The sequence below is a fragment of the Akebia trifoliata genome, chromosome 8 (assembly GCF_017979445.1).
Source record: "Akebia trifoliata isolate Shusen 1 chromosome 8, ASM1797944v1, whole genome shotgun sequence".
NCBI classification, from domain to species: domain Eukaryota; kingdom Viridiplantae; phylum Streptophyta; class Magnoliopsida; order Ranunculales; family Lardizabalaceae; genus Akebia; species Akebia trifoliata.
In genome coordinates, this window is record NC_141382.1 from 4,607,035 (window position 1) to 4,626,166 (window position 19,132).

The 19,132-nt window shown below is 31.3% G+C and overlaps 1 protein-coding gene across 1 annotated transcript in view; it reads right to left on the bottom strand.

Moving 5' to 3' along the window:
- Nucleotides 1–6,771, bottom strand: part of LOC147395606 (exocytosis protein SRO77-like) — a 32,521-nt gene extending 25,750 nt beyond the window's left edge. The window contains exon 1 of the mRNA XM_086450825.1: nt 6,589–6,771. Within this exon, the coding sequence (XP_086306951.1) occupies nt 6,589–6,645 (57 nt within the window). The 5' untranslated portion in view covers nt 6,646–6,771. The remainder of the gene's footprint in view (nt 1–6,588) is intronic.
- Between the last annotated feature and the right edge of the window lie 12,361 nt (nt 6,772–19,132).

Sequence of the window (19,132 nt, forward strand, 5' to 3'; positions counted from 1 at the left end):
CAAATAACGTTGGGGAGCCAAAAACCCATCCAAACCTTCTTATGTTAGCCTTTCAATGTATACTGAAAAATTCAACAATCTCTTTTTCATCTTTCCCGGATATCTAGAGAATCCCAAATACTTTAGCCTAAAATAAAAAGCATCAATTCATCTAATCACCACCTATCTTAGATTATATTAATAAATTATTGAAAAAGAAAGATAGAATTACTAGCAATAATTGTTAGTCTTGAAACAAAAGATAATTGACGCCAACAATTTTAGATGAAGATAGAGCTTTCTATTGTGGTGGTATTATTATTTTTATTATTTAAGATTCGGACAGTGAGAAAAGTGATACAGTTAGAGAGGCACAAGGGACGTTCCAAAGTCTTACTTAGTAAGTCTCATTGACTTGGTGCCCTCATGAAGAACTCATGGTTACAAACAACCATTTCAAGATCGAACTTCTCCCTAACTGATAGATCCAACAACACATTCTTCTTCTTATTCTTCTTCTTTCTTCCCTCTACTTCTTAATTCAATCATTTTGTAATAATATCTAAAAAAAGCTCAAATGAAATATTTTTATAGGAGAAATAATTAACATTGTTTCTATGTACTCTTTATATGTTTAGAAACCACAGCACGCATCAAGTAATTTTCCAAAACTTTACCATCTTTTTATGAGAGTTGTGTCTTATCCAATCGAACCATAGTTCCTACATAGATTATTACTTGTATATACATGTGATATTTGGTATATGAAAGTTATCTTAGAGGGATCCGTCAACAATAAAGTTCATTGATTGAACCGCATGTATATACAAGTAATAATCACTAATACACACGTACCCATTTGCATGCAGAAATTAATGATGAGTGTATATCATCGGTGGAAATAAGGGATTATATACATATGCTCACATTTGAATGTAGAAATTGAGGTTAATTGAATGTCATTGGTGGAGGAAAGGAAATCGACGGAGAGAAGGGATCACCAATAAACACACACACCCTTTTGTACGCAGAGATTGAACATAAATGTATGTCATTGTTGAAGAAAAGGAATTATTACGTGTATATACAAGTAATAAGTATCAATTGAGAATGGATTATTACTTGTATATGTGTAGTCCAACCAATGGGCAAGTTTGTCAAACCAATTTATATTTAAAATGATTTTAACCCCTCCAAAACAACTTCCACATAAGCAATACAACATGTATATACAAGTAATAATTCACATAACAGTCCTGATTCGACTACATAGGACATTGTTCTCATCAAAAGAAGAAGGTAAAGTTTTGAGGAAAAATACTAAAGGAACCCGCAGGAGGGACTTCTCTCTAAATAGAGATTAGAAAGCATAGAATGAAAAAATCTCAATTATTTCTCTTATACAAACATATATCACTTGAGAATGCATTTTGGTAATATTATCATAAAAATGATTGGACTTTGAAATAGAGTGAAGAATAAAGAAGAAAAATATATATGAATATTTGGTAGGATCTGTCAATTAGGGAGAAGTTCAATCTTGAAAAGACTATATACAAACATAGATTCTTCATGACTACACTAAATCGACAAGATTTATTGAATAAGACCTTAAAATGCCCCTTGCGCCTCTCTGACAGCACCATTTACCTTACCGTCCAAAACTCACATAATAATAATACTAGCACCACAAAAAGTTTTTTTTTTTCCATTTACTAGTTGTTAGCCACAATTATTTCTCCTATTACGACTAACATGTTAGTAATAATCACACATTCTCTCAAGAAATAAAAGATATAATCTAAAGTAGAAGATGAATAGATGACATGACGATAATTTTAATCTTCAAGCTCAAGTAACTCAAATGCTTCGGATATCTAAAAAAGATGAAAAGGAGATTGTTGAATTCTATAATATACCTCAAGAAGTCAAGATAAGAGAGTTTAGACGAGTTTTTCAATCTTCAACATTATTTGAAGATTTCGTCAAAATTATCCCCCTTTGTAACTGCCAATAAATTTCTTTCTTCCAAAATTTTATTAGATCCTTACAATTTCGTATCATATTTGTGTTACTTGAACACAGTATTATTGTAATCGTTTTCTTTAAACAATTTTTTAAGGTGTAAGCCTTTCAATAAACAAGGCATTTCTGTAAATTCTTAAGGCCTTTTTGAAAACCTTGCCTTGGCGAGCCTTGAGAAATTATCTTAATACCTTTGAAATCATTGATGTTGACACAAACTTGGAACCATTCACCAACTTCTATCGAATAGAATCATAGTTAGTAAATTCTCATTTTATTCATGAATAATATGTGCAATTGAATCATTGATTCAATTGTCATTTCAAAGATTTGGAACAACACAAATAAATGAAGAAAATCAAATATATCACAAATTTTGAAATATATTCTAGAGTAAATAATTAATTTTATCACAAACATTTGGAATCGACTGAACATCATGTTCCTCCATTTCACTTTGTCCAAAGCCAAGTCTCTTGAGAAAATAATATATAATATATAATATAAAAAATATATTGCCATGAATAGTCAACTTCTTTTCGTCTATCTTCCCTTTGCAACTCACATCTCTTTTTTTCTCTCCCCTACATTCTTTGCTTCAACTCAACTTTCTCTCTCCATATCTTCTTTAGCTATTATTTCTCTTGTGTTCTCTTTGATCGTGCTCTTATGATGTAAAACATCAAGCTCTCCAATTTTTTGAAATGATTGACCACAAACAAACTCGTTGAAGACTACTATTTTTATGGTATTTGTTTCCTCCTATTCTTGTAAGAAATTTTATTTTGAAAAGAACTTCTAATTTTGTAGAATTTCTATTTTTATCCCTTGTAAAAACCGAACTTGTCTTATAAATAGGGGATGGTTCTTTACTTTTAGAGAATTATTAATTTTATCATTAAATACAATTTTTAATTCTCCAATCTAAAATTTTCTTCTTCTCCTCTAATATTCTTCTTCTTCCCAAATCTCTAATTCTTCTTTAATTGTGAGATTCTAAATCCTTTAATCTAAGTTGTAACGAATCTCATTGCATCAAGTGGTATCAGGCGAAGATCCTATGGCTTCGTCATACAACAACAGTGATTTCTTGAAGAAATCAGATTTTGATAGTTTCAAATCTTAGTTGGATGGAACAATGGGGGAACTCAAATCACAGCTCAAAGAAAATCAGGATTCTTAAAAAATAAAAAATAAAACTTAGGATTCTCTTCAAAAACTCATGAAATTTTTCAAGATTGAACAACCCACAATCCAGCTTTAACCTCTTCCTCTTCCTCAATCGTTAAAAAACCAAGATCATCATCGATGACATCCCCAAAATTCTACCCCCTACCCGCAAAACCGAATATCTTAACCAAGCTTCTAAGCCTAACCCAAACCCTTTATCCCAGCTTTTGTCATCCGAATCCGGATATCCCAATAGTATCACTAAAGATGATACGGAAATCGAATGGTTCCACAAAATTCAAAATGAGAAGAAACTCAATGAATCGAACAAAACCAATTATAGTGCCATTCCTTCTTTCTCAAGAAATGTCCACATTGAAGACTTTCTTCACTGGATTTACGAAGTTGATCATTTTTTTAAGTTCATGGAAGTTCCAAAAGATAAGCAAGTCAAGATGGTCGCTTACAAACTTAAGGGAGCCGCCACTGCATGGTGGTACTCTCATATGGAGGAACATCATTCCCGCAGGCAAATTTGAAATCTGTAGTTGGAATCGTATGCAAAGATTATTGCATGCTAAATTCTTACCTGTAGATTTTCGTCAACAACTTTTTGCAAAATTACAAAGTTGTCAACGAGGTACTAAACCAACTGATGAATATGTTACGGAATATTTTGCCCTTCTTAACTGTAATGATCTAAAAGAGAATGAAGATCAGTTGATTGCTCATTTTATTGGACTTAATCGCCCAATTCAAAATCGTATGATTGTGTCCACAACCACAATGGTTGCTACCATTCAAATGGCCCTCAATATTTAATGCACCTTACCTCAAGTTCCTCTTAACCAAAATACCCGTCCATTTTTTCAACCCAATTACAACAACCGTTTCAACCGATCTGAAGTATACCAGGATTCAAACCAATTTCCCAATCCCTCCCTCAATGTTTTTTCTTATTCTCCACCTCCTAATCCCTTGCCTTTACTCCCTCTTCCTAATACTCCTCTCCAAACTCCACAATCACATGCTCCTCATTGTCTGGCCCACGTACCCCTTTCAACAAAAATACTTAACCACCCCATTCCCCCCAAGCCTACCCTCCAACCACTGCCAAATCCTATAACCCTTATTCTAAACTAAGAGGTGATCGTTGTAACAAGTGTGGACAACCTGGTCATTCTTCTGCTAAGTGTAGTAGTAAGAAAGTTTTGGGTTATGTCAGTCATAATAATGATGAAATGATTGAACATGAATAACACTTTGATGATCAAATTGGGCAAACAGACGCTTAAGATATTCATGATGCAACCCAAGATCTACCTTTTGTTGGTATGTGTCATCCTCCATGCTAGCTCAACCTTTCAACTCTCAGAGACATAACATATTCCACTCTACCTGTTCTATTAAAGGCAAAAGATGCAATTTGATCATAGATGGCGATAGTAGTGTGAATTTTATTTCTTCTATTGTGGTTGATAAGTTAGACTTGCAAGCCAATCCTCATCCTCAGCCTTATTCTAATAGTTGGATCAATGATGAATGCTTTAAGGAGGTAATTAAATTGTGTTGCTTTGAATTTTCTATGGGTGCTTACTTTGTTTCAGTTGTATGTGATGTTGTCCCTATGACTACTACTCATCTATTGCTTGAACGCCCTTGGTTATATGATACACGCGTTATCACTAATAATTATGAGAACACCTACACTTTCTTCAAAGATGGTGTTAAGTTTACATTACACCCTACTAGTTCTTCCTCTCCTGCTAGTGCTCCTTGTGATCAAGGCACTTCGTTATTGGCTGATTCTATGTTGACATCTCTCCATCAAACCGCTTCCGCTCATCATACTCTATGATCTCATGAAGATGCCAAGCTTTTTATGGTGATTCCCCCTCAGATACAACCTTTATTACTAGAGTTTAGTTCTATTATCCCCAATGAATTACCATATTCTTTGCTTCCTATGCGTGATGCACAACATAATATTGATTTGATATCGGGTGCTTCCTTACCATATCTACCACACTACCAATTGAGTCCTAGTGAACATGTTATTCTTCAAGGACAAATTGAAGATTTGCTAAAAACAAGGTTTGATCAGACCGAGCAAAAGCCCTTGTGCTTGCCTTGCTTACTTAGTTTCAAAGATAGATGGTGGATGGTGTATGTGCATTGATTGTCGTGCGCTTAACCAGATTACTATTCCTTATCAGTTCCCGATTCCTCGGTTTGATGATATGCTATCTGGTTCTTTTATATTCACTAAGCTTGATCTTCGTAGTGGCTATCATCAAATCCGTATTCGTCATGGTGATGAATGAAAGACTGCATTTAAGACTCGTGAAGGTCCTTATGAGTGGCTTGTTATGCCATTCGGATTATCTAATGCTCCCAGCACTTTCTTGCGACTAATGAATCAGGTTTTGCAAACTTTCTTGGTAAATTCATTATCGTTTATTTTGACGATATTTTGATCTTTAGTAAATTTGTTATTCTAGTCATTAGATTTCAGCATTTTCATTGTTGATTATTAGTCATTCGATTTAATTCCTAATCAACTTCATCAATTGAACAAATGTTTGAGAACAAGGTGTGCTTGATGATTAGAAATTATTACAATTTCATTTATGCTCACACTTATGGTTATGGATGGATATCTTATGGTTCTTTTTGAATGGTTGTGTCCTCACTTTTACCAATTCTAGGTATACGAGTGGATGTAAAAGGTGCCCAATTTTTTGAATTATTTCTAACCATTTCCGTATCATATCTTTGTTGATCTCCATTTTTTAGCCAAAATTTTCAATCAAACATCATTTTTTGTCAAATCCAAATTATACTTGAACTATTCCCATATCAAACATAATGTATTCAAGTGAGTTCATTTCGATCCCCAAAAGTGAGAATTAGTTTCGTATGATAATTGATCAATATAATCACCACCAAAAAAAATACATTTCCTTACAAATTTACAATAAGATTCTCACAATATTGTAAATTTTATATTTAATAGGTACGGTATTTAATATATTAATCCAATTAACGGCCAACCTCTCTTATCAGAATTTCATCATTCACAATCTCTCCTAGAAAACGGAATTTAGTTTTTTTTTTTTTTTTTTCTTTCTCTTACTTCATTTGTTCTTTATCGAATAATCCAACAAAAATCCTCCGAATGACGAACAATGAACAATTACATATGTAAGAATTAAAAACAACAAAATAAACTGCAATTTTCCTAATTTTAGATATTAGAAAAATAAAACCCTGGATCAATAACAACAAGAAGAAAATTTTCTTATTGTAGCAGAAAATAGCAGAAATCGAATAATTATAATTAATTAATTAAGATAAAAAAGCGAAGGATCCATGAAATAAATTGATAGAGAGTCTGAGCGATTGACTGATAACCTGAGGAGAAGAAGAAGACGAATGTGTGACCTTCTGCAAGAGACGTTTGGCGAACATGGCGAATCGGTAAATGGGAGATTAAGCGTTGATTTTCATTTATAGTCTTCGAGTTTTGTTTGTTGGACTATTTCTCCGTCTCTCTGTTCTCGTGATGATTGCAATTCTTCCTAGAGATGCGTTACAGTTTAAGTTGTGGACGGTGATGAAATGGGTATACCATAAATAAGATTTGGCATCTTCGATGAGGAGATGAAAATATGATGATCCATTATTATCATTTTGGGAATTGGAATCGAAGGGTGTTTTGGTTTTTTTCTTTAAAAAATTAAGGGCATTTCCAATATAAAATCTAATTTTCAAAGTGTATTTATTGCACTTTAATGTGTGCCCTAAGAGCACACGATGCACGATCCATATGTTGCCAATGGGTCGAACTAGGTTCAATTTGGCCTTAATCCGATATAGATGGGATTAGACCCTTTTTGGATCAGGGTTTTTTTTGGATTTCAATGTTAGGATCCAAACCCGACGCAATACCATTGGATTGGGTACGAATTTGGCCAAACATGATTTGATGTATAGAATATAAATGAACTTTATGTATTTAAACAAAATATAATTATATGTGTATATTTTCTCACATATCATTGAATCGAGATCCTTTCAAATTGGAACATAGTTGATACAAATCAAGTCAATCAAATATTGAATCAGAACCTTATCAAGTCGAATCCTTATCGAAATTAAAATCCTCAATCTAGAATCAGAACATAATAGAATTAGATCTGATCCAATCCATTGATAGCCCCACCTCGAATTTGTATGTGTAACCTAGGGAGTATCACCACCTTTGATGAGACTAATATACTTGGACTACACGCACCATCCAACACCTTGTTATGTGTTATGGCATTTAAGTAGCCACATTGTTGGGGAGGGGCATGTACGATCCAGGGAGCAAACTCAATCACTCCTTACCATCTTAGCTAACCCCTATTGGGTTCACCTTGGTCTTCTCTTACATAGTAATAGAAAATGACCTAAATACCTTCATCTTCAAAAATCCTTATTAATTTTCTATCAAAAACCTAATAACATTAAGTTATTCAACTTTTTTATTAATTATTTTTTAACTTAAATACATCATATTCAACCTTGCATTAACCCATTGTAAAAGAACCCTTGATTTTTCTACCCAAAAGTTAGACATACTTAGGTGGTGTTTGTTTCCGCTTCAAAACGCAGATTTTAGTGCATTTGCGCTGAAAATCTGCGGTTACATCCGAAATTATCGTTTGTTATGAAATCGCGTTAGGAAATTGCGGTACGAAATTGAGTTTTTAAACGCAAATGTGAAAAGCGTCAAATATCCGCTTTTCTAATCGCGTTTGCGGGAGACACGAATTACCGAAAAACAGTTCGTTTGAAATGACCGTTTTACCCCTGCCCCTCGTCTCTATTCTCTTCATCGACCGAACCCACAGATTTCTCTCTGCTTCTCTTCTTCTCTTCTCTGTTCAGTCACTCTCTCTCGCGCAGATTCCTCTCTCGCATAGATCCCCCCCTCTCTCTCTCTCTCTCGCTCAGATTCCTCGATAGAGCCTCTCACAGATCCTGCCTGTAGCAGGAGTTGGACCTCTGCGCCTCTCTCATCTACTCTTACAGGTGTCTCTCTCTCTCTCTCTCTCCATCTCCATCGAATATTGTTTTCGTTTCGATTTTTTGGTAGATCAAATATTGTTTTCGTTTGGGGTATTTGGTTTAGGGAAGGGCTTGAGCTTGCTTTCCAAGCTCTAAAACAGTTATTATAGATTAGAGAATGGGATTTACCTTGTATGGCTCTTAGGAGTCTAGATTTCCTCCAAATTTTTGGTAGATCTAATACTGTTTCGAATTTTCGTAATTTTTTTTTGTTTCAATGTTTCTTTTCTTCACAAAAATCTACACACCACATCAGAATTAGAGAACAAACAACAATACATGTTATTGGTTTTGGAAATTGGATATTGGGAAGGCATCAATGATTTCTTTGGGAGTTCAGATCCAATTGGGGTTCAAAGTCTTATTGAGAGTTCAATGAAGGAGTTTAGTTGGGAGTAGGGAAAAAAATTATCTCTTGTATTTGCTCAGTCCTCATAGTGAAGTTCTAGATCGTTGTACCTGTCCCTTGGTGGTAAATCATGAAAGTTTTTTGGCATTTGTAGTTGGTTATCTTCTTTATTTTTCTACTTGCTGAATTATCATTCTGGTTCCTGGTATAATTGTGCTACATTGGAGTGATCTATTCCAGCTTCCTACATACCAAACCACGGAAGGCATTGGAGGCCTAGCAAGACATAATAATGATAAACTTCTGAAGCTGGAATATTACTATTACGCTTACAAGAAACATTTTAATAGCATTGTAAAGTCACACATACACTTGCATGTTTAATCATTTTTTTCTAGTTTCTGAACTAGAATATGCATAGATTTGATGTACTTTGCATATTTTTTATTGAAGCTTAAACCTGGAGTACTAGTTTATGATAACCACATGAATATGTGGAGTCCAAATTTAAGATTAGCACCTAAAAAATTTAATGCATTTAATGGGCATGCATGAATAATCAATAAAAACTTCATCTCAATAAGTTCTTTTTAGTGCAAATGACTCATTGCATCTTATCTTTCTTGTGTCTTAAATTTTCCGAGAAACACTAGCTTAAATTATATACTTTCTCTGTTTCCGAGAAACACATTTCTATGTTTCCATTTTTTATTAATTTTTATTTATTTTTTAATGTCCTCCAATATTATGATTTTTAGTTAAATTTAATCTAAATAGCTTTGCACTTGGGTGAATACATACTGATTAACACTGGAAGCAATTCTCTTCTTAAGCAAGCCTTGGCTCATTATGCATCTTGTAGTGGAGCCGATGTCATACATGTGGTATGGAGTGAATATTTGTAGGTGTGTCCCAGTTGCCTAATATATGGGGTTCAAGCATGTTCAACACTTGTACCCATACCCAACCTCAAATTTTTGTACTCATTTTCCAGGTAACATAGGTTCCAGAGTAAAGACATAAATAGTGGTGCTATAACTGACACTATGAAACTTGCAATAGAAATAGAGTGGATATGGGATCTATATTTGCCTCTTATTGGTTTATAATCATTCATCCTTGCTTTGTATCTTCTGCCTTTTCTTTTTTGTAATTCTTGTTTCTGCATTCTTCCCATTATTTAAACACAAGCCTTAATGTCTAATTTCAACACAATATTTCAATTGGGAAAAAATCAAAATGCTCTCGATCAAAACATTCCCTAACAGTCCATGTTTGGGGTTAATGTTTCATTCCAGTTTCTGTCAAAATTGGAATGTTTCTTGAAATTTTGAACCATGTTCATACATATCAATCAAAGGAAGACATTTTTGCAGGAATTTTCCTGAAGTGGTTGTTCTCGATCATAATCTTATTTTGCATTTGTCCTACACTCATGCTCATGGGCGGCTTCTGGTTTTAGTGATCATTGACTTTTGTTTGTGGTTTTGTTTTTTTGTGTCCGTCTGTGGGGACTAAAGTTGATTTACTTCTATATAGTTATGCTCATTAATCCAAAGGACTCAAACCACAGTTTAATGTCACATTAGAAGCATTTGTGTCACCTTGTATGCTTGATGATGGTAGATTGGTAAATTAAAATAATTATTTTTATAAATTTTTAATATAAATTTATTATATTTATATATATTTAATGTAATTATATATTTATAAGGGTATTCTGATATTTTTTTATGCATTTTGGGAGCATTATCCACATTACGTATTATGCAAGTATTTTGTTTATCAGGAAAATTTTATATGTCCATTTTTAAGAGGAGATGCTGCTGAAATTTCTATAGAATTATAAAAAAAAATGTATAATTTTTTTTTTTTGAATTATAAATATTTTAAAATTAATAAAATTATTTTTAAAAGTTTTTATATAATTTTATTATATTTATATATATTTAGTGTAATTATATATTTATAAGGGTATTCTGATAATTTTTTATGCATTTTGAGTGTTCCATCAACCTTAAGGGTATTCTGGTCATTTTACCCTAAACAGCAGATTCTAGAAGCTGTATCAAACAATAATTACTAGATTCTGGTCAACAGCACAGCACTTTCACGAAGCTGTAACAAACAAGCTTTTCAGTGTTTCAGCTTCTGACAGCAGATTCTGACAGCAGATTCAGGCAGCTGAATCAAACGGGGCCTTAGCATGTAGTTAGAAATAACGAGATTTTTTGAAAAAATCAATGATTTTTTACAAGAGGTCAAAGATAGGGACATTTCGATTATTTTATAAACCTCTAATTTGGATGTCTTCAAATTGAAAATTGAGGGACTATCTCATAATTTTTACCCAAACTTAGAATGAGTAACTCAAAGTACCCAACGAATAGATATTGTGACAAAGGTGGCCCAACGAAAGTTCTTGTAAATTGTCAAGAGAGATGCATATCTGAGTTATATACAAACATGATGATGGTTTTAAATAAATAAAATAAAATGAGTATTCTCTAGATTGGATGGTTTTGATTTTGTTGTTAACTGGTCATTCCTTTTACATTTGATAACCCTACTTAGAGCAACTCTAATGAAGTATCCTTCCCTTTACCCATCAGCTCCCAACTGTCGATATGGGTAATGGAGTGACCTAAGAGCAACTCCAACGCAAGACCTATCCCTCACCATTTTTTGGGGTTAAACATTTTTTATACCAAAAAGAGGTACTCCCACTTGGCTACCCATTTTTTTAGTAGGAAAAAATTGGTAGTTATGTTGAAAAAAAGTTAATTTTAGAAAGTTTTAAATATAAATCGAATTAAAAAACTATTAAACAATAAGGGTAGCACTTATGAGTAACACGGTTGGAGTGCATATCACATGGATGTCCATAATTGATACCCACAATACTTAATGAAAGTTCTAAATGGTCCATATTCTTTATCAGAGAACTTTTCAGTAGATATTTTCAAAAAACAAGTCCTTAAATCAAGAAAATAATTAATTATTTTATATCAAAAACAAAAAAATATATATTTAAGCCATGTAACTACTCAATTAAAATCTGTAGTTTTTTTATGAGAAGAGGAGGCAGAGTAGAAGTTGTTGGATGCCCAAATTTGGAAGATCAAAGATATAATATCTACTATTCAAAACACATCTTTATACCCCAAAAAACATATTTCACGGTGAGAGATCTATTTGGGAAGGTCCTTTAGTGGAGATCAATTCCTTTTAAAACCAACTAACTACTTGGAACCACCCCACCCTCCATTACACTTAAACCACTCATTTCCATTTTTGAAACTCAATTGATGCCCCCACAAAACTTTAAGACAACCCTATATTTTCAACTAACTACTCCCAATTGCTCACCTTCCTCCTTATTTGCCCCCACCCTCTCACCTTCTTCCAATTTTTGCACACAGCCCCGTTTAAGTTTTTTGAAGAGGACATTGCCTTCTCTCATGGACTAATTGGAAAAGACCTAACTATCATTTTCTTTAACTTCCAACAAAAAAAACCTATAAATTTCGCCCCAAAACTATTCATCTTCAAGCTTTTCATCTATACCGTTAACTATAATTTGCCCCCACTACAATAAAATCCTGGCTCCGCCCCTGAAACTTGGAATTACTTTTAAAAAGACCATATAAAGATTGCTCGAGGGAAGAAGGGATTTGCCTATATTTTGATATAAAAAATTATATGTTTATAAATTTTGTGTCCTGTTATGTGGTTGCAGTCAAAAAAAAAAAAAATACATCAATTAATGGATTATCTAAACTACTACTGATATATATTTTGTTCCATAACAGTTGACAATGGTGATTCAAGAGGCATTGTGTCTTCACCCTCCATTCCCATTTGAAAATCAAGAGGCTTTGCACAGAGGGGCAGATTTACAATGGAGGCACTTACTCCCAAAAGAATTTTCAAAGTATATCGATTATTGAACTATTGCAATAGATTCTAGTGGCGGATAAAAAAAATCTGTCCCCACAAAAAAAAATTTCACTCTTAGTTGTCCCCCACAATATAATCGGTCATTTTAGTTAAAAATCAATAAAATTGCAACCAAATCCCTATAATTTAGGTGATTAGTCATCAAAATTAAGAAAATATCTTTTAACTATATAATCGTCAAAATTTCCCTTTTATTAGTATTTTATTTTATAATTTATTAAAAATATTATTTTTAGTATTTATTTTTTTTGTATTTTTTAAATGTTAAATCCCCCCCTCCCCCATATAAAAAAAAACCTATAAAATTGCAACCAACGACACCAAATCCCTATAAATTAGGTGGTTAGTTATCAAAATTAAGAAAATATATTTTTTACTATATAATTAATCGTCAAAATTTCCCTTTTATAAGTATGTAAATTACAAATAAACCCTTTTGATTCATGTGCTTTTTTGTACGTACAACCTTCTAAATAGAATTTTTTTAGTTTGGGTAGCAAGCCTAAATAAGAAAAATCATTTAAATATTATTTTTTTGTGAAAGGAAATCCATTTAAATGGAATTAATAAATGAAGGATGAGTGTTATTTAAAATCAAAGATTAGTTTTTATTTTTAGTGGTTTTTAAATTTTATTTTATTGTTTGATAAATTTAAGCATTTTTTAATTGTAAAAATAATATGTATTTCATTTTCATCTATTAAATAAAAATAATAATATTTAAAATATTAATTATGAAGATTATAAAGCAAGAGGATTTAAAAAAATTAAAAATTAAAAACCTAACAAACATAAATATAGGGGTGTGGATTCCAATTTGATTTGGTTTTGAGTCTTGGAAACCTGATTACTTGAAAAACTAACCACCATAAAAATAGGGGCATGAATTGTAATTTGATTATATTATTTAATCTCCTTAACGGTCATGGGATTGTAATTTGAGTGTATTTTAAAAAGATAAGTGTTGTTGGCACCTCAAGTTTTATTTATTATACCCTAATTAAAAATAATGATAACGTTGAGAATAAGTAAAAGTTTGGATGCCAGTAGAAGTAAAGATCTCTCTGTTTTTTCTTATTAGATTTCATTTTTTTTGTTTTTGTTTTAAGATTCTATAGGATCCTACTAGTTGTAAACAACTAGTTAAACGGTTTAGAGGAGTGTTATAATGTTTTGTAATGTTAACATAATAATTTGATCCGTCAGTAATGTTTGAATGGTGTGCTTTAATATTTTATAAGGTTGTGATGTTGGAAAGCCAACCTTAAAAAAAAAAATTTATTTTTCAACAATTAATCTATTTTTTAATTCAAATTAATTTTTCTTAATCTAAGACTTTTTATGAAATCTATAGGGTTACAATGTTGGGTTTTCAACTTTGAAAAAAAAAAAATTTTAAACAACTTGAATCAAGCAAAAGAAAAAGTTTTTTTAAGTATTTTATTTGCAAATTATGATTTTTCCATTAAATATAGAGGAATGTGGGTTTTAATTGCTAATTATTCGATTTAATTGGATTTGATATTTTATGGATTTATTTAAATCTTCATCGAGTAAGGAATATTTAAAACATAACAAATAAATGCATGAAATGACGACGTAGGCATAGACATGCACTAGTTTATAATAAAACACAATTGGATTGTTATAGTTGTGAGACACGAACCTTTATATAAGACCCACTTTAACCACTTTATCTAATGCCACAGGTTATAAAGGACAAAACTCCAAGAACTTTAAAAATAAAAATAAAATAATAAAAAAACAAATAATGTTAAATGTTAAATTTTAGTTTTAATTTTGAAATTTCGGTAGCCATCCATTTTCATCACCTTTAATTATGCTCAAAAAAGAATTTTTTTTTCTTTGAATATGAGGTTTTTCATGAAATCTAAGAGGATGTGGTGTTGGATTACCAGTTTAATCATCTATGTGGGCCCAATAAACCTTAGTAAGATTCAAAATCTTATTAAGTTAGTCATGTTAACCTAATTCAAGAAGTTGTCGAGCACCAACGAGAAATCATTTCCTTGCCAATTTCTATATTAAAATTGTTCAGAACAAATATTTTATTTTGAACCAGATTTAAGATTTTGAAAATAAACGACTACCGAACTTCCACATAACTTCCAAAGTTAAAAATGAAATTCAACAGTGACAAAATATTTGACATTAAAAGAAATGTGACAGAAACATTATTTTTTCTTTTAACCACGTCAAAAATTGAGATGACTCACTTAAGTCATTTTGATTTTATTTCTGAATTGTCCAAGATCCAATATGACTCAGTCCAATTGATTTTATTCCTGAATATGACTCGTCTAATTTTTTAAATATTGAATAAATTAATAAATCTCGTCTTAATATTTTTTGTAAAATATTTATTCTATAAATAAAAATATAATTGTGTGACTGAGAATTTTCTAATACACACTATATTTAAAAAAATAATAGTATTATAAATTTTTATATTTATAAATAATTTATAACGAGTTCAATGATTCATCTAGTTTAAGATGAGATGAGTCGGACGAATCAACTCGATAGTTGTGGAGGTCGTGAAAGTTTATAAATTGAAATACCCGAAATACCCTTACTAAGAATGGATGTGAAAGTCTACGAACTAAAATATCCGAAATACCCTTCTGTAGGGCCTAGCATTCCTCTTTCATGTTCTTAGGACTCAGTCCAATTGATGACGAAATACGATAACTGTTTTGACGGCGCTATATTGACTACCTAACTCTAGTGTACAACGTCGTTGGACACGGAGTATCCAATAAAAAATTGTGGATGAGTTGATGTTTTCTAATGATTTGCAAAGTTCTCATCCCTAGGAAAATATTCCTCATCTCATCTCAGTCATTTATGGCAACCAATGACTGAGATGAGAAGTTGTTCCTAGGGATTTTTTAAGGAGTATTTTGATCAAGGAAACATGTAGGCATCTCGAGAAATTGTTTCGGCTTACAATTAAAAATTATTGCATTAATCCCTAGAAAATGAATTCTAAGAAATAGTTTTCTCTTAATTAATTAGTAAACATTTTTTAAATGATATATCAAGACCGAAAGATTTTACCACCCAAGTTACTTGCCACCTTAAGATTGGATTTCTCTTTCATTATGATTACAAAATTATCTACTTAGAAAAAAAATAATTATAAAATTATCTAAAAATATTTAAAAATTGATAAAGCCTAAATTAATTAGTAGTTCATTGGTCAATAAAAAGGCAAAAGAGAAAAAATAATAAAGTTAGAGATTTGTTATTAAGAAAGGGGGAGAAGGGGAAAGACCTATGTTATCCAAATTGATGATATTAGTTTGAATCAGTTTGCATTACGATTCGTACTGGATTAATAAAATCAAGCGAACCACGAACCTATCGAATTTTGGTTGAGTTCATTGAACTTAATACTTTGTCTTGGGTTTGATGAACCAAAACATTAAGTTCAATGAACCAACCAATTTGATTTGGTGAACTAAATATTTATTTTTTATTTTTTTCATTGCTTATATTAAAATTTAAATTATTTTATTATTTCATTTCTATTTAATTTAAAAAATTTTAACATTATAATTATACTTATAACTTGTATGCTTGAATCATATACGTGTGGAAAGTGTTCTTAGGCCTTAAAGAGAGCCAGACATTTTTCAAAATTGATATTAGAATTTTTGAAATTGACTGATTTTTTATAAGGATGATATTTATGATAAATAAATCATATTCACAAAAAATTAACTAATTATGCAATTTCTAATCCTAATTTACAAGTTAAAGAATCGTAGACCATTTAATTTTTGTAAATCACTTTTGATAGGGTTATAAGTTTTAAAATGAACTGATTTTTCGTGATCATGATCTCTTTATCATATAGATCATCATTGCAAAAAAAAAAAAAAAAATCAACTCATTTAGAAATTTCTAACCCATAAATTGAAAAAAAAAAAATGTTCAACTCTCTTTAAGGCCTTCAAACGTCACCCTATATATATATATAGGAAACCAAGATGCGGATTATCTCTTCCTACCCCCATGAATCGGATTCGTATAAGAGTGGCGAACGCCAAACTCCAACTTGAATTTAAACCAAGCGAATTGACGAATTAAATAGAATAAGAAAAAATAATAAGATAAATTCAAATGATAAAAAGGAAAATATGACAAAGTTATAAGAGTATTATTGAAAAATTAGACAAAAGGAGAAATGTAATAAAATTAAAAATATATTATTAAGAAATGATAGGAAGAAGAGAAAAGATAATAAAGTGGGTTGTGGATTCCACTCCACTGAGGTGAGATGTTTATCCTCCGACAAAATTATAATTGGAGTGAATCCCACAATTATATTTTATTATATAGAATATAAATAACATAAAAGTATTTAATTTTTATTTTTCTTGAAATTAGTGTTAATGATGTTGAGGAAATAACTTAAAAACCTTAATTTTTTGTTTTGTTTTTTTTTTTTTAATTAGTCATGATATTGCAAAATGTGTTTATTGCACTTTAACGTGTAGGTTACACATTAACAAAATTTTGTATAAAAACCAATTTTAAAAATGCTTTTTAAGGCCGTGTTTGTATTATCTATATGTTTTGTGTAAGGTACGGTATCCACGTTTGTGTCTCACCCTTACTCATATTTAATCAATGATGATGAATGCACCCGGTTAGGTAGGTGGATAGGTAGGTGACCGACGTGGCAACACCACAGAACGAGGTGTCCTACCAATGCCCTTTCCCACATCTCTTTCATCAACTTATGTGAAAAGATTACCTTACCCTACTTTGTGTCAGTAACTCATGCCTCTCTGAACCGTACACTCAATCGATTCTCCTGACGTGATAACTTAGGAACACTATATCTGTATGCCTCGGGATACAATTTCCCTCGCGATACACATTTTATAGTCTCGAGACGTACAGATCTACGTTTCTTGAACCTTTCACGTCGAGAGCGTCAATTGAATGTGCCACATGGGATAGCGACACGGTTCTATAAAAAATTGGAAAATACTTATCTTGTTGCAAAAGGTAGTTGGGCCCACATGGATTCATTGTCTTTTAGATTTTATGAAAATTTTCAGATAAAACAAAATTTTAAAAATAAAATAAATTTTGTGCTTGTTCAAAATTGTTGAAAATGGACGTTTACCAAACTTTCGAAATTTAAAATTAAATTTTAATTATAAAAAATAATATATTATTATTATTATTATTATTTTAAATTTGTATAATTTTATCCTTTACAATCCCGTGGCATTGAACCATGTTTTTTGATGCCAAGATGTAAGCTCATGAACTTAAGTAAGATTTGAAATCATACTAATTGAGGCTAGTCCAACTCGTAAAATTTATTCTTCAATAACATATGTTACCTACTCAACTAAGAACAAACATCAACAATTTAATATAAAAATCAATTAAAATCATTTTTCTAAGGATTATTTGTATAAGATTGTGAAAATTTTGTTATTTTAATTAGTATTTAAGATTTTGTATTAAAATTTATTACGTAATACATATTTTGAGACATAAGCTTCATATTTGAATTATTTACTACATTACAATAGACTTGCATCAGTATTTGAAAAATAACATGCAAACTAAACTCATATTAAGATTAATGTTAGACAAACAACATGAACGTTAACCTGAATAAGGATTTTCACCACATGACTAAGGAAAATCCTATTTAGGATATGTAAAATAATTTTTGTTGTGACCAAAACAGACCCTAAAGTGTGCCCTTGAACTTAAATTACAAGAAGTTTAAATATTTAGGTACAATGAATAATATTAAAATGACTAAAAAAAGTAAAAATATACGATTTTGTTTTGGAATCGTGATAATCTGACTACACCACATAGCATGCTCAATCGACTCTTCTGATGTGACAAGTTCGAGAATCGTAGAATCCCAAAACATACAAATCGACGATTCTTGAACTTGTCATATCAGGAGAGTTGATTGAGTGTGCCACATGGGATAGTTAAATTATCATGGATTTTTGTTTTGTGCACCTATCAGGTCAATTGAATTTATTTGAGTGTCCATTCTTAGAGTTAGTTAGCACGGCTCTTCTTCAATGGATGGGATTTAAAATGGGTCGAATACGAAGTAGATATGAGTGTGTCCATAGCTATATCCGATTTTTTTTAATTCGAATTCATATTCATATCTTGGCGAATGTAAGGATGGAATCGTATCTATCCCGGATCTGACTCAAGTTAAAGGACATCAACCCATATTTGAAATATATTTTAATTTGGATATACTTGATGAAATCAAATCCGTACTCGAGTTAAAGGACATCAACCCATATTTGAAATATATTTTAATTTGGATATACTTGATGAAATCAAATCGTTAAATTCGAATTTCGAAAAATATCTTACCATTTTAAGTCTTATCCATATCCATAAAATATAATTTCAATCAAACGGCTGAGATGTGTTTATTGCTGCTGAGAGATGGCCTTATGAAGCATATACAGATCCTCATGTCAGGGACATGTCTCATTC